Below are 21,193 nucleotides of genomic sequence, written 5' to 3' on the forward strand. Positions count from 1 at the left end.
TTTGCTTCCCCAAGGCAAATCAGCAATGGATGAAATGGAGCCTCTGGACTCTGTCTCATAGTCTACGCATCAGAGTGTGAACCGTGGTGAACACAAGCAAGTAATGCCAACCCGTGCGGCCCTGTCAGTCACCCATTCCTTCCCTCCACATTACTGGGCTGTGGACTGAGCGCACGCTGAGAAACGTCTTGGAACACAAACCCTCGGCCTCTCCTTGCCATGCACATTCCCTTTTGAACTTTGTGAAGACTTCATGCAGACCCAGTGCTTCCGTTCTCAATCCTGATCATGCATCAGAATCAACTATTGAGGTTTTTAAATACAGATGATGCTTCATTTGTGGATAGAGTCCAAGCATCTGTTTTTAAATGCTCCCCAGTTCATCTAAGGAACAGCCAGAGTTGTGAGCAATCCATGGGGAGTGTCCGTTTGGATCAATTAGACCCAAATTTTTACTCTGTCTTTACTATCTAGAGAAATCCAGATGTGCTTGGGGTTATTTCAGTAAAGATCCTGAAGCCACCAATTCTACACAACAGAAAGTGAAAATGAGCATAAATACTTTCACTGGTTTCCATGACAGGCTTCCTGTTGGCACACAAGTGGCTTTATCTGTCTGAAGCCCAGCTCTGAGCCTATCACTGCCCTGCTGAAACATTGTAATAGATCATCTTTTTTGATTAGTGTCATAATCTGATGATTTGGAAAAAGAAACAGACTTCAGAAGATAACCACTGTTACCTTCTTGACATATCAGCTTTTAGACTTCCTTTTTACTCACACAAACATATGTTTATATGCATTTATAATACAAGATAATACCACACACATTGTTCCATAATCCACTTAATATTTCAAGGAGAGCTTTCCATTTAAATAAATAAAAATGTAATTTATTGTTCTTATTACATAACTGTTAATCCATCATGTGGACAGACTGTACTTCATTTACCCACTATATAGTGGTCACAGGCAAGGGCTTTAGATTCCAACTCCAAGATTTCAGTCCCAACTCTTATTAGGTATGTGAACTTGGACAAGTAACTTATCAATGTTGCAGTTTCCTGGAAATAATAATAGTATTTTCATAATAAGATTGAAATTGACACCTTGAGGCCTCAATACCCACTCGTCTTTAAAGTACAGCCCAGGTTAAATTCACCCTGACTCACAACCTCGTGGAGGGCGGGTGGAGAAAATAGGGCATGAAGGGGGAGGGAGGGCTCCAGGGGAAGGATGCAGGTTTAAATAGGGAAGTCAGCTAGACCTTACTGAGAAGGTAACATATGCACAAAACCTGCGGGAGGTCAGGGAAAGAGATATGCAGATACCTGGAGGAAGAGACTCCTGGCAGAGCAAAGGCCCTGAGGCAGAAGCATACAATGTGTATGGAAGGAATGGCAGAAAGGCCAGTGTGGATGAAAGGAGAAAGGGAGCATGGGACATAAGGTCATGTGGTACAGGGCCTTGCAGATGAAGTAGACCCATGGGGGAGTCCTCAGCTAAGGTGCAACTTAGGTTTGGAAAAGATCTTTCTGGATGATAATTTTGAAAACAGGATGCTAAGGGATTAAAAACCAAAGTAGGGAGATATGAAGCTACTCTAGTAATTTGGGTGAAGAATGATAGGGCCAGGGAGGTTGTGAGAGGTATTTTATTATGAAAATAAATATTTGAATATATATATATACAGGAGGAAAGATATCAGTATGTACTGATAGGGAGTAGGGTGTGAGAAAAAGGAAGATATCAAGCATGACACCAAAGTTTTGTGGCCAGAAAAATGGAAGGATGGAAGTGACAGTTTTAGGGGTGGGAAAATGTGCGGGAAGCACGTGTGTGGAGTTTAAATTTAAACATGACAAGCTGGAGATGCTTGTTTTCCATGCAAGTGGAGATGTCAGGTATGTCCAAACAGTGGGACATAATGTGGAGTCCAGAAGAGGGGTCACATCTGTAAGTCCTTTTTGACATTGAAGGTCACATAGTCACAGAATCTGGGGATTAGTGCGTGTCCATAACATCAGAAAGAAAATGGGTGTACCTAATGACGAGAGGTGGTCTCGGTGGTTTGGGTACAAACCCTGGGATATTCCAAAATTAAGGAGCTGGGGAGGAAAATGATAACGAAACTAAGGAACAACAGCTGAGTAGGAAGAAGTGAACAGTGAGTGGTGAATGCAACATGAAGGCAGGTTTTCAAGGAAGGGCAGGTCCATTGCTTGCAAACTGGTTCCAGGAGATGAGGACTGAGAGCTGACCACCAGATTCAACAATCTGGAGTTTCCCGGTGACCCCGACAGCAGCAGATTCAATGGAAAGGTGGGGCAATTCAAGAGAAGAACAGATTTCTCCAAATAAGGTATACAAATGGTCAATATGCACATGAAAACATGCTCAACATCACTAGTCATCATGGAAATGCAATTCAGAACCACAGTGAGATACCACTTCACACCCACTACGATGGCTACAATTGAAAAATGAGTTGCAGAGGATGTGGAGAGATCCCCATCCATTGCTGGCGGAAATGTAAAAACAGTGCAGCAAAAGGTGGAAGGAAGGTGGGAATGGAAGGATGAGAGGAGGACGGGGTCCAAGAAGCATTAGGAAGGATAATCCCGTGGAGCATGGTGACAGATTGGGTGTCTGGGATGAGGGAGAGAAAGGATCAAATGAGTAAAATTACCATCCATGTGGCCTTACATCATGCCTGCATCACTCTAACTCGGGAGAACTCATGTGAGGGGCTTAACCTCTCCGGATTTTATTTTTCCATCTGTACATTGGGGATGCCTCCTTACCGAACTGTTGAAGTTTTAAATGAGAAAATCATGTACAGCCTATTGAGTGGAGTTTTGAATATAATGCAAAGGCTAGCTGGTAAGGATGGGGATGCTGAACATACCTTGTTCAGAGGAGAAGGAACTTCTGCGAGACTCCAGGGAAAGGACGTCATCTCTGAATGTCTCATCTGCACCAGTGGGCAAGGTCCCTCATTCCACGTCTCCCACCACCAAGGCCCCATTCTCCACATAAGGGGCAATTCCCCTCTCTACCACCACAGGCTCCATCCATCATCAGGATGAGCTCAAAACAAGTTGGAGCACCTGAGACAGAAGACCAGGATCCTTGGGAGAGGAAGGAATGGAGGGTATTCCCTTCTGAACATTCCAGGATCCCAAGTTCTTCACTGACCATGTGGTAAAGGGTAAGATGTGGACACTAGAATCATCCAGCACTGGACTGAAGGCTTTGCTCTGTCACCAGCTAGTTTGGGATGCTAGGAACCTGTCCTGCAAACTGGGGATAATAATACCTACCCTAGAGAGTTCTTGGGAGGATACAGAGGGAATAATTTCTGTAAAATGCCTAGGGAAAAGCCTCATTCATTATAGGCTTTGAAAGGCCGGTTCCCTTCCTTTTCTTCTCTGCTTCAGGTTGGGTGGGAAGGGTCAATGGATGGTCACATCTTTCACTGCTCCTGAGTGGATGGACATTGATACTCCACCACGACCACTCACCTGGGATTCCAGAAAGGAGATGTTAGCTTTGTGTTTCAGCTTCCTGCTCAGCCTGAGGGGGGAGAGGTCTGAAAGAGTCTCCTTATTGATCCGCCTCCTCCTCCGCTATCCAGGCCCCATAGAGCAGGACGAGAGCATTGCTTCATAACGCCCAAGCCTCTAGCTCAGAACTTTGCTTTCTAAGGTCAGAGATGGAGCAGCTGAGCTGAGCTGGGAAGGGAACCAAGGGGCCCAGGAGTCCAGGCCAGCAGACGAGGTACTAAGTGCCCGGGACCAGAGTGAGTGCATCTCTGACCCAAGAGCTGCAGGAGGCAGAGGCTTTGAGGCGGGAGGACCCCGGGAGGGCAGACGCTCCCGCACACTGCAGTGCAGGCCGCCTCAGGTCCTCAGGCAACGTGAGGTTGCAGGAGAGGCGGGGAGAGCCCACCAGAACCTCGGGGCCAGGCAGAGTCACGGAGGTCATCCCATTCCACCCCCGCTGACATGTGGGCTCACGAGACTCTCAGCAGCCTCTGTGCACTGGGGCTCCGTCTGCCGAGGCCCCCGGGGACTGGGAGGGCTGGCTCATCCCCTCCCCAGGCTCACCCTCACACCCACAGCAGAGGCAGGAGGACACCCCACATCCATCCGCACCACCAAGTGTGCATCCCAACAGGGGAACGTCTGAGGCTCTTTTCCTACAGCTACTACGGACTCTGAGCTCCTGGGCTCATTCTCTGAGAAGGCTCAGCAGACCCTGAGAGCAGACGCATCCCCCACGCACTCCGCAGGAAGGCGGGCTGCGGCCGAGGCCCGGAAGGAAGGCCGTGGCCTGTGTACAGTGTGCACTGGACACTCCTCCCAACGCAGACACTGCCCCCCCTTCCCGGGAGCTGTGCACAAGGGGCAGAGTGATCCCGGGCCAGTCCCTCTGGGGGCCCTACCCTCCCATGCTGCCTCCACGGACCCCCAACTCTGCATCCGGAAGCCAGGTCCCACCTCCCTCCTCTGTGGACAGTCAACATCTCTACAGTGCCCGTGCCTGGGCTCACGTTCTCAGAAAGACACGCAGCAGAGGCCGTGGGGGCTGCCATGTGCAGTCAGGAGGGTCTGCATGGGGAGCTGCAGGAGCACAGGGCCCAGGAGCCGAGTCCACGACAGGAAGAGCCCTCGTCCTGCAGGGCTGAGGACGCTGAGGGGAGGGCAGCTTGGGGAGGGTCAGAGGAAGTGGCCGGGCCACATGCACACAGGGATCTGAGGGCTCCAGGGTCACAGCACACAGACCAGGAGCAGCTGGAGCTGGACCAGAGCTGGGAGAGGCAGCGTCTGCAGGGATCAGCTCAGGGTGCAGGTGTCCCAGGAGGACTGGATTCTCCTGCATCCTTAAATCATCTTCATGGCCTGGCCTGGCTTATGGACCACACTGTAGACAGACTTGAGAGGCTCCTCGTCTTGCAGATGTTGCTCACCGATACCCTGGGGGTGCAACCCAGACGGTTCCTGCAAAAGCAGAGTGACAGAGGGTTCCCGGAACAGCTGCGTGGTAGAGGGACCCACCTGGAGCCTAGGCTGCTGACGCGCATGGCACGTCATTCCCCCCGGAGCGCCCGGCACTCCACCAGCCCCAGATGTGAATTTTCTTAGTTACACTGTTGACTGTCAGGAAAAAGTAGAAAGAGGCAGTGGGGTCAGAAACAGCAGATGACTGGGGTGACCAGCACAGCCCAGGCCCAGAGGGGCAGGGAAAGCCAGGCGGGGCACCGCTCCCAGCTCTCACCTTGTCCCTGCCCTCCTGAGGCACCTGTGGGCTCAGCTCTGCATAGTACATGCCACCATCCTCGTCCCTGTGCTCCTCCTGCAGGCCTGCACCTGCGTCACACACAGAGCGGAGCTTGAAGCTGGACCCTGGAAACCTCTACCCTCCCGCACTGCTATGAACCCCAAGGTCATGGCCACACCCACCCTCCCCTCCTCTGGGACATTCCCTGAGCAGCAAAATGCAGGAGAAAGAGAGCATATAGGGTACAATGGGAGAAGGGCGGTAGCTGGGCTGCAAGGACAAGAGCCACCTGCCTCTCCCAGTCTCCATCTTCTTCTTCTTCCCACGCGTCTTCCAAAGCCACAGTCCAGCTCCAAGGATGAGCAGCACAGTGACGGTGGCCCCCAGGATGCCTGGCAGGGTGCGAGCACTGGTCTGTGCATGTGAACCTGCTTCCCTCACAGAGAGAGAACAAAAAAGATTAAGGAAAGACAGAACTTGGGTGCCCATTGCCAAGGAGACAGAGAGCAGGTGAGAAGCCTGAGGGGACCTGGATCAGAAGCTGAAGAGGAGGAGCACGGATGCTCGTGCATTCAGCCAGGTCCCCAGCTCCTGCTTGGTGCAGGGACGCTGAGATGAGCAGGATGTGGTTCTCGTCCTTGAGAAGCTCCTTCCTGGGGGGAAGGCTCCAGCCAGGGGGATCCCAGTGCAACAGAGGCTTACTTCTTGTGCACAGGTCTTCAGGGAGGGCCTCCCAGAGGAGGTGATGGGTAAAGTAAGTGTTGAGGGAGGAGAAGGAGCTCCCCAGATATTCAGGGTGGGCAGGCCATTCCAGGAAGGAGGAGCCGCCTGTCAGGGGATCACATCGCCAGCCCTGGGGCGGCAGCTCCCACTGGGGCAGGCAGGAGAGGGACAGGCAGGGGGAGTCAGGCCAGGGGATCAGAGGAGGCAGAGTCTGTTTCCAGGGCTTGTGGGTCAGGCTGAGTTTTAAGTGTTATGTGAGACTCAGGACGGGGCTGAGGGGAGGGGAACAGGGGTTCTGTGTGCTGCTGACACATCAGATGCCCCAGCAGCTGGTGGATGGGTAAGAGGAGGGGAGCTGCACGCAGGGAACCAGGTCATTCATTCAGGCTGTGCTTGGACAGGGACTCAAAGGAGAACATGACAAGGCCCTGGGGTACCAAGCGATGGAGGGGATGGATCCACAAACAGAGCACTGCTGCTCAGTGTGGGGGGACCCTGGGCAGCTCCTCAAAGGAGCTGACACCTATGGGCAGGGCGGCTACGGGACCCATAGGGCCCTGTGCAAAATGAGGATGAGGAGCCCATTGTTCAAAAATTATTAAAAATTTCAGAATAAGACAGCAGAGCCCTTCTAAGCAAAGGGCTTTATGGGGCAGCGTGATAACAGCCCATAAATCACAGTGCCTAAGGGGATCCTTCAGTTGGAATAAGATATGCAGTGGAGGCCTGTCAGGGCCAGGGTCAGGGCAGGGAGGTAGACATGGGCGTGACAGATATTCAGAAGCAGCAGCCATGTGGATGTGCCCCCAAGACCCAGTGTGGGGTGACCAGGTGGAAGGTGAGGCGATCACGCATGGCAGGGAGAAAAGCCCAGAGCCTCACCCCAGGGCTACCTGTGCACCGAGAGTGCCCTCCCTGCTGGCAGGTGGCTCACCAGGGACACAGATGGCCCCAAGGTCTGTGGTGGCAGTTTTCTGGTCAAGCGGATTGCTCAGCACACAGGTGAGCCTGGGGTTGGGCTGGCTCAGGGGCAGGCTCAGATCCAGGGTCCACGAGTTGGGGGCTGGTCCCGGGGTCCCTCTCTGCTCCAGCTCCTCGGGGAGGCCTTTGCTCTCCCAGGTCACCTTCAGGTCGTCCATGGCCCCCTGGGCCCTGCACTCGAGGGTGACGTTGCACCAGCCTGGTGTGATGGATGAGGAAGTGACCCAGATCTGGGGAAGGGGCACGGGTGCTGGGCGGGAAGGACAAAGGAATGGAGGCTCACATGAGTGGCGGACATGACAGTTCACATTCCCATCCGGGTTCTCCCTGGGCTCTGACCTCCACCCTCTAAGGATGGTGAGTACATTTTAGATAAAACCCAGTTTGCCCCAGAGCCAAACATACAACAGGGACAAGGAAGGGGGCCACTGAGTTAAGGCCTATGATTTCCCTAGTTTGAGCAAGACTTTAAAAATCTCCCACAAGAAAATAAATGCTGGGCCTCACCTTCCAGGACTGATTGTTACAAAGAAACTGGGTCTTTCCTGCAAGGGACACGTCTGGCTCTGAAGGCCCTGTGCTGGGGCAGGGCCCTGCCTGTCCTCCTGCTGGGATGATGCCCGCGGCTGCACAGCCCCCAGGCAGGAGCATCAGCAGCTCTGGGAGCCCAGAAGGGCCCTGGCGCCCAGCGGCTGTGGGAGGCGCGGAGGCAGCGACCAGGAAGGACAGCCCCGAGTGCGTGAGCACGTGCCGCTGGGTGAGCCTCACACACAAGTGACAGACGGCAAGTCACTCTTAGACATCACTCGGGGACCTACAGCTGCAGCTGCCATTCCTCCAAACAGGAGGCCGCCCTGCGCAGAGAGGAACCTGAGGGACAAGGAGCCGCTCTCCGAGGCTGCGCAGGGCTGCAGGGTAACCTTTCCTGCGACTGAGGGGCTCAGAGCTGGGCTGGTGGGGTCCCCATGAGTGAGGGGCTCAGAGCTGGGCTGGTGGGGTCCCCATGAGTGAGGCCACCTCAGGCTGGTGTGGAGTCAGGGGCAGGGACCGAAGGACCAGCTGCAAGTGGGTCCCAGCTGGGGTGGGTGAGCAGTGGCCCAGAGACACCCACGTCCCTGTCCTCAGAACCACTATCTTAGGTGACACACAAAGGGGAATTGAGGGCACAGGCGGCGCTAAGGCTGCTGATCAGCCGACCTTAAAACAGAGGCTCTCTGGATTATGAGGCTGGCACCCAGGGAACCACAAGGGTCCTTAACAGTGGGGACGGAGGGGAGGGGGCAGGCCTGCAGGGGGAGGAGGGCTGGTCCGCCATCACCGGCTTGAAGACAGGGAGGCAGCCGCCAGGAAGGAGCACAGGCAGCCCCGAGAAGGCGGGCAGGACAGAAGCCGTTCCCTCCCCTGGAGCCTTAGCCCAGGGAGCCTGTCTGACCTCTGACCTACAGGAAGGAAGGATAATAATTACTCTTGTTTTGAACCCCTAAGTATATATAATTTCTTATAGAAGCAATAAAAAATTAATAATCAAATTGAGTTAACTTAGTCCTGTAGACAAAATTAAATGTTATGGCAATAATTCTATTGCCCCCAATTTTCCATTCTGCTCTCCCAAAGCACTGCGGTTTTCTCCCGGGTTGAATCTCATCTCTGCTCCCCATTGTGGTGACCCCACTCACCTTAACCTCAGGGGAGGGATAGAGTCTGAAGGTCTGGTCTGGAGGGAATCCCACAAAATGCGGCCTGAGTGACACTCCTGGGGACAAAAGCAGGACATCGCCCTGGGTGGGTTCAGGGGCCGTCACATACCGCAGACAGTGAGGTGGAAATTCATGTTAAATTCTCTTCCTCCGGTGAAGCTGACTCGAGCCCGGTACTGCCCGCTGTCCCCGGGGGTCAGGTTGTCGATCCTCAGGGACGTCATGTTGGGCACGTGGACCCTCTGCTCATACTTGTCCCGGAGGCTGACCCAGGTGGGAGAGTCCGTGCCAGAATGGACCCGCAGGATGACTCTGTAGTCGGACTCAGGGCCGAAGCCCCACGAGATCTCCTTGAGCTCAGCTCCTGCCTCCCGGGCCGCGTGAAACAACACACAGCCTCCCTGGGTCCTGTTCAGATACACGTGGGCTCCGGAGCTGTTGGCCACAGTGCTGCAGGCACCTAGGGCATGAACACGGGAAATGGGAGCATTTTCTCAGTAAGAATAATAAAGAAAACCACACGACCCATCTTCTTAATGAAATCAAGGCAATATATGCCCTTAATTCTTGGAGGCGGCAGAGTACAATGAATGTGAAGCAATTCTGTAGTAAAGTCCTGGGTCTACTGGTCTGTGACCTTGACCAGGTTACTCACAATGGCTGTCTGCAGGCCCCTTCCTGCCTCGTATGCATAGTGGGAATTAAATGAGGTCACGGAATAAAGGCTCCCAGCACACCAACTGTGTAACTATAGGAGGCAGCTGCTAAAGTGGCCCCAGAACCCCTCCCTCCCCAGGGCCACACCCTCCCCTGGGGAGTGGGCAGCGCCTGGGGACTTGGCTCTAAGGAGCAGAACACAGCAAAAGCGAGGGGACGTGCCAGCCGTGCAGGTCATACAGGCCCGGGACCTCCGTCTTGTTCCCTCGCCCTCTCCTTTACTCTCTCTTGCTCGCCCTGATGAAGCCAGCTGCCCGGGTGTCCGCTGCCCTAAGGAGGGGCCCACGTGACAGGCACTGCGGGCGGCCTCCTGCCCACAGCCAGGGGGGACCTGGGGCCCTCAGCCCAACAGCCACGGGCACCCCGCCCCATCAGCAGTCCCACCAGGGGCTTGGAAGCAGACCCTTCCCACTGCCCCGGGAGCTGCCTGCAGACCCAGACGAGACCTTGATTCAGGCTGAGAGACCCTGAGCCTGAGGCCCGGCTGAACTGCCCCGGGGACCCGACCCACAGAGGCCGTGAGACTGTCCGTGGTGTGGTTTGAAGGCACTAAGGAACTAAGGCACCGGCAGCGTCCCCAGCAATAGGTAACTAACGCAGTGGTGAAGGGGCCCTCCTTGCCCGGCGCCCGCAGGCTGGGCCGCTGTAATAATACTGCAGGGACTTAGAACGAGGGGGTGACCTCCCCTCCACATGGCCCGTGACGGAGGGCGGGAGAGGTCCTGTCACCCATGGGGCTCCGCCACCTTGGGGCCGCACCACGTGGGCCCTCAGCCTCCTCACGGGCTCTCGGCCCCACAGCAGGGAGGGAGGCAGGGGAATCCCACACGGGGGTCACCTCATCGTCCAGAGGTAGCTGATCTCTGCTCCTGCTCCCTGGCCAGCAGCAGTCACAAGGTCCTGGCTCACTACCAGAAACAGAAAATGTTGGGGAGCAACCAACTGTTTGATGAGCTCCACTGGGCCCTCCACCCAGACAGCACTGTCCCCCTCCCAGGCCCTGAGAGGCCGGGAATGTCCCTCCTGGTCACTCTGCAGAACTGAGGCCATTGGGCTCAGCCCCTCAGGGCCACCCCTCCAGAGCCCATCTCTCCATTCAGACACAGGCCCGAACCCGATACCTTTTTTTCTCCCACCCTGGGATGAGGGTAGGAAAGAACAGGACCCAGGAAAGGGCCCCAGAACAACCTTACTCTGAAGGAGGAACAACCTCCGTCCAGCAGTTCAGGGTGAGCTGGGCTGCCAGGGCCCCAGGCCCCTCTCCACACCAGGGAGTCCTCCCCAGGCAGCCTGCCCCCCTCCTGCTGTGCGTGTCCCGTCCCGCCTCCCACTGGACACAGAGAGCCGCCCACCCAGTGTGCATGGGCAGAAGTGTCTCAGGTCCCTCTTGCTGTTCACTTAATCACTAACTCATCAGTCAGGCGTCTCCTCTGGGTCAGGCCTTCACCCCCGTCCCTTCAGCTCCACTCACGGGACCAGGGCCCCCACACCAGGCTCAGCAGCCCCCAGGCCCGAGGCCATGGCCCTTCAGGACTGCCTCAGTGGGCAGGTGGACCCTCCCTGCCACCCAGGAGATAGGAGGCATCCCTCATCAGGCTCTAGCCCAGCTCCTCACAGCTCCTGCTCTGCCCTTTCCTTCCACACCACACCCCCGGACCCCAGCACCCCAGTGCAGGAAGAGGTGTGCTGCAGACGCCACTCTGTCCTGCAGACTCACACCTGGGGTGCAGGACCGACAGCCTGACCCGGCCCACAGGAGGTGGACACCAAGGAGCAGGACGAGACTGTGCCACCAGGTCCCTCTAACACGTCAGGACACATGGCATGGCCAGCAGGTCCCCAGGACACAGTGACTAGCCCTCTCTCACCAGAATCTGAACTGGCCAAAATCTCATCAAAATAGAATTTCTCAACCTCCAAAACTTAAAAACAGTAACTTCAAGTTGTTGATACAATAAACTGTTGCTACAATAAATTCCAATTTAAGCCTGCCAGTTTTTGGAACTTTGATACGGCAGCTCTGGGAACCCAGGAAGCGTGGTCCATGACCTACACGTTTACCCCATGAGGGCCTCCGAGGAGTCAGGCCTGGGCTCTTGGGCAGCAGATCACTGGGGGGCGAGCTCTGCAGTGAAACAGACCTGGGTTCAGGTCCCAGTTCCACCCTTTGCTGGCTGAGCTCTCACATAGGAACACTGGCGTGCGCTGTGAGTGTTCATGATTCCTGGGAGGATTAAGTGAGATAGTATAGACAAAGCCCCAACACTGAGTATTTAGCTGTTATTATTACAGATAGGGACTCTTATGAGGGCCCACCTGCTATGGAAGTGCCAGTCCTCCGGCTTTCACCTGGTGTTTGCACTGCCACGGGGAGAGGTGCAGCCCAGCCCCCCACAAACACACACCCAGTCCCTACATTTCAGCTGCTCGGGCAGGTACCCTGTGTCCAATGATCCTCAGGACAGCCCATCAAAGCCAGCAGTTTATCAAGTGTTATCCTATTCAGAGGATGAGGAGATTGCATTTCAGCCACACTCAGTGGCTTTTAACTTTTTTAAATCGTAAACAAGTTATACATTCATATGGTTTAATATAAAGGAGGGAAATAGAATTAGAACATGCAGTCTCCCTACTGCCTCCCTCTGCCCAGCAACCTTTCCCACAGGCAGCATTATTACCAGTCTCTCCTGCATATACCCAGAGACAGTCTAGGCAACAAGGGGATGCATGTATCTCCACGTACAGGCACACACCCCGCGCGCACTGCCTGCTCCTTGCCTTTTCTCATGACCACACAGGCAGAGCCCGCTCTGCGTCCGCACACACGGAGGGTCTCACTTAAAGGCGGCATGCCATCCCATGGGGGTTCTGGTTCTGGCCCGCCTCTCCTGCAGTCAGGTCGCTTCCTGCCACTGCAAACAGCACCACTATGAACAGCCTTGTGTTGAGTTTGCACACATGTGTGTGTGCACATTGGGACAAACCACCAGGCGGCCCTATGGCATCAAAGGTACATACATCTGAACTTCTGTTCTATATTGCAAAATTGTCCACCAAAGGGTGTTCCTATTTACATTCTAACATTTTGGTTTCGCACCTACAGATGATGTATAATAAACTTTTGGCTGTTTGCCAAATTGATCAGGGCAAATTATATTGCCATTCTGATGTTAATGAGTACTTCTCATATAGATGAAGTTGATCACCATTGCATACTATTGTTTGAATCCCCTTTTCTGTTAACTGTGAACTATCTGCTTGCATCAGTTACATGGGAAAAAAATTACATATGTTCATGAAGGTTTTTTCTTGTTATTTTGTAGGTGTTCGACATATTTTAAGAAAATTAGTCTGTTTGTAACATAAATAATACAAATATTTTCTAGTTTGTTTTACAACTTTGCCTATGGACTATTTACCATGCCAAATGTTATTTAAAGGTATCAATCATTTCTAAGGGTTATTGACTTTACATCTTGCTTTAAATAGATCTCCCCACTTCAAAGCATGTTCATAATTCTCTTCTGTTTTCTGTAAAACTGCTACGTTTCAGTGTTGATGTTTTGATTTTGATCCTTGCGTGTCAGACCAGGTGACCTCACATGGCAGATGCTGGGACTCCAGCGTCAGGGAGACTTGACCTGAATCCCAATCCGCCCGCAGCTGCCTGTGGGAACTGGAGGGTTGTTTACCTCTCTCCTCAGCTTTCTTATCTCTGAAATGGAAGGAGTAACAGTGCTTCCCTCTCAGAAGTTAGGATTAAGAAGAGGAAAGCTCTGAGCACTGCATTCAGTTGTTGTCCCACATGGGAGCTGCTCTCTTTAGGATGATGATTATTCTTAACCAAGCAAACCCAGATCCACCCCAGGTGCCCCCAGTTCCCAGGGGGGAGGCCCCTCCTCTCCCCCAGCTGCCCCTCTCAGGGTCCCCTCTTGGGCACAGCACGCCTCCAGGGAGTCACAGCCCCGCGGGGGACGTCCCCCAGGAGGTGCAGGGAGTCGGGTGCCCTCCTGTTTCCCAGAGCCCTGACCGAGAGGAAGCTCAGTGCTGTGTGCATAGCTGCAGGCTTCCCCGGCCACTGTCCCCTCTCCTGTCACCGAGTCCCTGATGCCATCTGTGCCACTGGGGAGAGTGGAAGGGATGCAGGGAACGACAGGCTACAGGCTGTTCCAAGCTTGGGCTGGAGAAAAGACATATTATGGACTCTGTTTGCTGTGCACATTTTCCCGTTCCTTTATGGGTAACTTTCACAAAAACTATCCCTTTGTCCCAATAGGCGGAAATGTGTGGCGGCACCGACTGGGGGGCAGCATTCAGTCTGCAGCGGGGGGCCTTCCCAAGGGCTCTTCACCACTTAATCTGACCAAACAATGTCTTATTTCCACCCAGCTGTAGTCACAGGGACTCAGCACCACGGAACAGCGAGAAGAGAGCTAATATGTTCTGTTAACCAGACAGAAACAGCACCGCTTGGCCGAGGTGTTGGTTAGCGCTTCTCAAGGGCACAGCCGCAGCAGCTTTCTGAGCGCTCTGCAGACCCAGGTGCACACAGTGGGGAGGAGAGGACGGCCTTCAGCAGGTGGGCTGAGCGCTCCCCTCAGGAGCAGGGACAGAGGAAGCAGGGGGCCAGGTGGGGGAGGCTGGAGGGGCAGGAGTCCCCACCCATGGAGGGCTGCAGGGTTCTTCCCATTCCAGGGGTGCCCAAGGCTCAGCAGCCGGCAGTCCCGCCAGGACCCAGGAGTGGGACAGGACAGGGCGAAGACACAGGGAGCAGGCCTTGAAGTAGCCCAGGGAGTCCTGTCTGGGGAATCCCAGGATGTCACCCCAGGGAGGGCCTGAGAGGGGATGCCCCAGGCCCCTCCTTTCACAGGGGAGGAGGCTCCCTAGGGGAGAGCTTCTCCTGGGTCACACAGGCAGAGCCAGACCTGGAGCCCGGTCTCCCCTCTCCCAGGCCGAGCTGTCCCCTGCAGGGAGGCCCCCACCAGCCTCCCCCTTTCCCTGCCCCTCCCCCGGGATCCGCCCCCTCCAGCGCTGCTGTCCGTCACCAGGACCTGAGAGGTTCCTGGACTCTCAGCCTGCAGCCTCCCTCCTGGGAAAGGGCACCAAGTTCTCAGAGGGCTCAGCAGGGCAGGGGCTCCCAGCCCACTGAGGGCCCCACCGCAGCCCAGCCAGACCCCCACCCTGCTGGGCAGGAGGGAAGCAGGCAAACAGGGGGCTCAGCCCTCAGGCTGCAGGGGAGGGTCCCCCAGGGGCTGGATGGGGAGCAGCAGCTGCGAGGAAGAGAAGAGCCAGAAAGAGGAGGAAGGCAGCAGGGGCTCCAGATCTGCAAAGATCTAAGCCCAGAGGAGAGAACAAAGCCAGGCGAGGGCATGTGTGTAAGCAAGGGAGTGGAAAAATTATTCAAATAATATAAAATTTAACACTCAATAATCATAATTTTGTCCCATTTTCTGACTCTGTGTCTCTTTCTTATGTAATCTTCAAACCTGAGGGCCTTTGGAAAAAGCTCTATATAATTTAGCATATTTCTCCAGTTACATAAAACTGAAGAGAAGAGGAAGCCCACACGTCACTGTGACCCAGTCCCCAGGTCACGGGGCCTCGTGCCTTGCAAAGCTCCCTGTCATTCAGGCCGTCCTGTGCCCCAAGCCCTCGGCCCCATTCCATTCACAGCCCCCTGCAGTCCCACAGGGGCGGGTGCACAAACACCACCATCCCTCAGTGAGGCTGTTCAGCTTCCCCAGAATCATGATTCACAGGCCGTATTGTCCTCTCAGTGTTTGATTTCATTTCATTGTAGATGAGCATCACCTCCGATGAAGTCATAGATTGAAATTTGCCTGCCTTAGAGCAGCCTCTCTTCAGTTCCCTTTTTGTTATTAACCCCTCACCCCCTCCCCTCCCCTCCTCTCTCCTCCCCAGGTCACCCTCTCCTGACGCCCAGGAGGCAGGCAGTTCACCCCTTCCTTCCACATTTCTCCATCTCTCGCAACACGTGGGTGCACTGACTGACACCCTTACATTTTGGAGCTGCTGTTCCTTTTACACAATCAGAATGTCACTCCGTGCAGTGGCCCACGTCTTGCTCAAGGAAGGGGACTAGAGTTGCTCCACCGGCTAGGACATAGGTGCTTGGTGGGCCCCTCCTCCACACCACAGCTGTAGGGCTGTCAGGACCCTCTGAGCTCAGGCCAGGGGTTTCTGTTCCCATCCTCTGTCCCCAGACCCGGCTTCTTTGTCCCTCTCCATCCCTCCCCTCAGGAGGCTCCAGGCTCCCTGGCTCCCCTGGTGTTGCTACAGAAACTGCCTCACCTGCCCCCCAGCAATGGTCCCCTTAATGCAGCCAAGGTGGCCCCAGGGCAGAGTCCCAGAGTCAGGGATCCCAGCCTCCCAGAGTCAAAGACCATTTTATTCTTCCAGCCAGCCCAGGGCTCTAAGGCAAATGCACTACATTTGCTAAATCATAAGAGTTGTTTTCTCTTTTCATTCACCAAAAACAACAGAAGAGTATGGAAGTCCTGCCTCCCAGCTCCCCCAACAGCCATCCCTCCCGGGATCCCCAGCCACTCACTGAGGAGGAGGCTGGCGCATCGCAGGAGCCAGGTGGCCCAGCAGAGGCGGGGGTCTCCTGAGCAGGACCCCATGGCAGGCTGCCTGCCCGCGAGCTCGGCTGCAGAGGAAACATTAGGAGGAAGAGGCAAGAGAGGAAGAAAAGCTTCGCCCAAGTGAGCTCCGGCTCTTCCCACCCCGAGGCGGGGCTAACCGTGAGCTCTGGAAGGACGCTCACCAGCGCAGCGAGGCCATTTGGATCAGAACTATCCCAGCGCCTGCAGGAGGACTTCACTAGGCAGCTGCCCACTGAGCCTATGAACAGCCAGCCTCCCTCTGTGACAGGCCTGGCCCTGGGCTGGGGAGACCCTGCTCCTCTGGACACAGCCAGCCTGTCCTGGGAACCTCCCGTCCCTCTGCCCCTCAGCCGGCTCCCTGGGTTTACAGCGCTGCCCCAGAAGCCCTCCTCACCAAAGCCAGTGGGTCACACCCAGGCGTGTGTGCCAGTCACACTAGCACAGCCCGAGCAGGCGAGGCTCCCACTTTGGGCACTGTCCTCTCTCTTTACACCGTTTAAATTCTGAATCAAATTTCCATTTTGGTTTTCCATAGACATCAGCAGTCACTTTCCTAACTAAGCAGCTGTGAGCAAACAAAGCTCTTTACAGGAAGTGTCCACTCGCCACATCCCCTGTGCGAATATTGACATTTATCTATTGCAGGCAACTACGTGGCTTTCTCAGCTTCCAAATGCTAATCACACTGCCTACACACAGGGCACACAGCCAAGGCCCACAGCAGCTGATAGTCGTCCGCATGCATCATCCCCACTATTTCCCTTTAAGCCTCAACCGGCCCTGCGCCCGCAGTCACTGGGCGGCAGGAGTGGAGTGAACCCAGCCTCCTGGGCACAGCCTCAGCTGTCTCCCACTCACCACCGGCTACTGAGGGTAAGGCCCTGGCCTCTTCTCCCTGGATGGACACCCTCAATACCTGGAGACTCTCACCTCCAGCTCCTAGGGCAGCAGCACTACCCTAAGCCCAGGGTAGCTGGGCTTCACCCTCAGCTGCTCAGACCCCAAGGCTAAATTGGTAGGAATGAAGCCGTGACCGTGCACTCAAGGCGGGAAGGATGCTCTGTATTAAACCCAGTTTACGGGTTTCACCCCAAGTCCTAAGGGGTTGCATGATCTGCAGAAAGTCACACAGCAATTCAAGAGTCGGGACCTAAAATCCTATTAACAAACTCTACAAAAAAATTGCCCATCACTGCAGCTGCCGTCCCATCCACTACGCGGCCCCAAGAAGTCGCCTGAGTCTGTGCTCCCCGCCACGGCTCTGCAGGGTCCCGGGCAGGAGAACACTCAACGCTGGCCTATTCCCCAGTCCCAGTCTGTGCCGGGAAATCACTTCCAAAGGCAGTTCTGAGGCCTGGGGTCAGAAGCTTCTTGTATGGAGTCAAAATCTGGGAAGGTCCCCTGCTGCTCACGCTCAGGGGCACGTCAGCTCTGCCCTCCCACGTCCCCCCACCCCTGGTGAGCACCTCTGTGGGACAGGGGTTTGCTTATGAAAACCATTGCCTAAGGGGGTGGGAGGAGGGGCCTGGAGAGGGAATGAGCACCGCGCGGCCTGCAGGGACACAGGGACAGAGCCAGCCCACGCGTGTCCCTGCTGGAAAACACCGGGACGTCTCCAAATCCAGGACTCTACCTCATTCTCATCAGCCCACCTTCCTCTGCGGGTACAGGGCTAAGTCATCTTCGGTCCCAAACTTGTCTCCGTTTCAGTTTGCAAAGCATTCTTATTATGACTATCTTCCCATTTCTCAGATGGGAAACCGCAGATTCTAAGCGGTTAATCAATGAGCCCCAGGCGGGGAAGCCAGCGCGGGTCAGGGCGGGCTGAGGAGCAGCTCCCAGGCCCCAGACCACGGCCTCCGGCTCCCAGGCCCTCGCAGGCCAGTGACTCTCCCCCACTAAGGGGGCCTCAGACCCTGAGAAGCCACACTGAGGGGAGGGGGGCCGGCCTGTCCAGGGCTGATGCTCGCCTCCCTCACACACCCCACGCAGAGGCCTGGGGCTACATGTCAGCGCCTGTGAGCCCCAAGGCGGCCCTTGTCCAACCACAGCCGCCTCCCCTGCCCTCAGGGCCTCACACACGGGCCTGCGCCCCCAGCCAGGCCCAGGCCTGCAGAGGCTGCTGCCTGAGAGCCTCAGCTGGGCTCCCAGCGGGGCTCGGGGACCCTGCCATCTGCGAGGGAGCCTGGGCAGCCTGCCCCCTCCCCGGGCGGTGAGCGCTGACACCCCAGGGAGTGTCCTGGTCCAGCTGTCCCAGGGCTGCTTCATCCTAGTCACCCACCATCCGTCACTCATTCCAGACACACTCCCTCTAACCCTGAGCAGCCCCGCTGGTGGGGAGAGGGTTACCCCACGCCTGTGCCCAGCTCCCGGCAGGGGTTCTGCCCCCTCAGCTCAGGGCGATGCTCACCCCTGCAGCACCGCCCTTTCCCTGGGCTTCCGTCAGCACCAGGGTCCCTGTGGCTGCTGGCTGGACAGGTGCCCAGCCTCTCCCTTCTGCCCCGCGGTGGGGACAGACCACAACACACAGCATGACCGTCTGCCCACCCCTGGGCCTCAGGACACACACTGCACCCCACAGGGAGGACGGTGGGCTCTGCAGCTCCCCCTGCAGCCCCTGAGAACAGCCCACAGGCCTTTGGCACCCTCCCCAGGGGGGCACCGAGGGCAGGGTGGGCCCCGGCAGGAGCAGGTACCTGGAAATAACTCCCCACTTACAGGCATCAGTCCCCTCTCCTCACGCACCCAAGGGCCCCCGGCCCCCAGCCTGCACACCTGCTCCCAGCCCCGGAGTGAGACCCGCCCTCCCAGCCCCTGTCCCATGTCTGCTGACACCCCACACACAGCCCCAGTGGCCCCAGGAGCCCCCCTGTCCTACCCCACATGAATGCGGTGCTCTCTGTGCTGGCTCTACAGCCCCTCAGCAAGCTGTGTGTCACTGGGGATGTCCCCAGGGTCACTGCTCTCATCCTGCCCCTTCTGGTGGGGCCCAGGCCCTGGGAACACGTGAGGGAGGAGCTCCCTGGCAGGCTGGTGCCAGTGCAAGGTGGGCACCTGAGTGGGGGCCTCCTGTTGTCTCAACCTGTCCCCACCGAACCTGTGAGGACACTGGGGTGTGTCATGTGCTCCAGAGCAAGACAGCAGCTGTCGGCTGCGCTGCACACGGCTGCCACCACAGGTATCCATTCAGCAGATATTTACAGAACACACCTGTGCCCGGCCCCACCAGGGCCTTCCTTCCTGTCCTGGGAACCATCTGCTGTGGTCACTGGGCCCCCAGGTGGCTACACAGACAGCAAGGCCTCACCAGCGCCCCCTCTTCTGAGAGATCCTTAGCCCCCGGGGGCCCACGCCACAGGGTTCTGTGGGTGTAGGATGCGAGCTCCTCCATGACCCTTTGTCCCTTACTGTCCCCAGGCACGTTGATGACTTGCGCCAGGGCCCTTCACCCAGCAGAGGAAGAATCTCTGCGTGCACCATTTTATCATCAGGAAAAGAGTGACCTCCCGGAGGAAGAGCCGACAAGCTCCCTTCAGCCGATGATCGACATCAGCGTCGTAGTGATGCCCTGCTGATGGCGTGAACCTTTCATGTACTGCGGTGCCAAAGGGTTCTTTCTTCCCCAAACCCACAACCCCATCTATCAGGAGAGGAACAGGGATCAAATCCAAATTAGGGGCGTGTTACAAAACACCAGACTGGTACTCCTCAAAACCATGGTGAAGAAAGGAGGGTCGAGGGACTGTCACCACCCAGAGGAGCCGAAGGAGACACGATGGCTAACGTAAGGTGGTGTCCTGGAAAAGAAAAGGCCACTAGCTAAAAACAAAGCACACCAGAACACAGCATGCTTCCCGCAAGCTTGAGAAGGCATCTGTCACTCACCGTACAGGTAGCGACCTTAACGCTCGGGCATGGCAAGCTAGGGTCCCTCTGTGGAAGTTGCCGATGGAAGGTCCTGCACCTAATGCATCAGTGAAAGGTCCAGGCCCACAGAGAAGGAGAAGCCCAGTGTCTGGCCATTGTGGGTTTGAAGCACATGTAGGAGGTCACATTCTGCAGTCGTGGATGGCGTTGTATTTGCTCTAAATCAAGAAGGGAAAGGTCTGTGCCTTTCCGAAACAGTATCCACCTCTCTCAGCCACTCACAGTGCTGAGCGAAGTTTGACCCTTGTCCTCTGGTGGCTTGGACGAGGGAAACAGCCTCAGTGGGAGGGATTTGGGATGTGGGTGGCGGTCTGCCTCCTTGGTAATCTCCCTCCCTCTCAGTTGCCCCTGAAGCTGAAGACGGAGGTAAGTTTGTCTGTCTCCTCTCCCACGGAACCGTCCCCAGGCCCTGCTTCCGCTCTGATCTTGGGCTGTCAGTGAGTGTGCCGGGCCACAGCTACATCAATAAAGACACTGGGACATAAAAAAGAGAGAGATTTGGCATTTGAGGAGGGCTGGGTGGACGAGAAACACTGCCAGATTTGATGACTTACTGTCAGGCAGCAAACAGGCATCTGCGAACCCCTCCCCAAAGGCCGTGCAAATCACTGGCCTCGTGCAGAAAGACTCTGTCTAATGGGAACTTCAGAAACCCAAGTGATAGAAAGCGGACTGCTGTGGGCTCAGTGTTAGCATTCTTGTGTCTCGTTGAAATCTCTGGGTTGGTAATAGCCGTTAATACTCTTTAAGCCTTACCTTGGTCTGTCCGGGACCCGGTACATCGAGAATCTCCAGTGCTGAAAGTGAGGTGCCACCGTGCTCATACTGTACAGAACTGTATAGTGGAAACACCATGGGTGCTGTTCTGAATGCCCATGTGCACGTTTTAGGGAGCCCTGGAGCAGCACCCACTATGTACTAGCTCAAAACATACTTTCAGCCCTGGTTTGCAGCGTATTTCAAATTCTGTCAAGGCAACTGTACTTCCTGTAATGTGTATGTCTGCTTTGCATGACAGATGACTCTGTATGCTTAGACTGGTAGCTAGGAACATAATTATTGCATTATCCTGGTCAAAAGAATGCCAGCCCTTGGGTTCAGACCATTGCAGTCAGTCCTCCTACCAGCACAGCAAATGCATGTATGTGGTTTGCATTTCCAAGGAGATTGAGGCACTGGAAGAGTGTGGCCACCTGAAATATCATCTGTTCAAGAACAATTTGACTTTAACCACTTGCT

At 55.6% G+C, this 21,193-nt stretch overlaps 1 protein-coding gene and 1 long non-coding RNA gene across 9 annotated transcripts in view; one reads left to right on the forward strand and one right to left on the reverse strand.

Moving 5' to 3' along the window:
- Positions 1-21,193, forward strand: part of LOC118930738 (uncharacterized) — a 36,859-nt gene that overhangs the window by 9,563 nt on the left and 6,103 nt on the right. The gene's annotated exons all lie outside the window — the stretch shown is intronic.
- On the reverse strand, positions 754-16,167 carry LOC118930735 (uncharacterized). 8 transcript variants are annotated; one of them, XR_008994890.1, is made up of 7 exons: positions 15,973-16,164; positions 8,794-9,144; positions 6,941-7,237; positions 5,281-5,714; positions 3,525-5,003; positions 2,909-2,974; positions 754-2,649 (listed from the first exon to the last, which is right to left on the reverse strand). XR_008994890.1 is itself a non-coding variant. In XM_057494936.1 (4 exons), exons 1-4 carry the CDS (start codon positions 16,043-16,045, stop codon positions 5,744-5,746), a joined length of 1,089 nt encoding a protein of 362 aa, XP_057350919.1. In that variant the 5' UTR covers positions 16,046-16,167; the 3' UTR covers positions 5,722-5,743. The 8 variants fall into 8 exon arrangements, 1 of the variants encoding a protein (XP_057350919.1); XR_008994888.1 differs by having other exon boundaries at positions 754-2,808; XR_008994886.1 differs by having other exon boundaries at positions 754-2,974.

Source organism: Manis pentadactyla, chromosome 19, assembly GCF_030020395.1.
Source record: "Manis pentadactyla isolate mManPen7 chromosome 19, mManPen7.hap1, whole genome shotgun sequence".
Classification (NCBI taxonomy): Eukaryota; Metazoa; Chordata; class Mammalia; order Pholidota; family Manidae; genus Manis; species Manis pentadactyla.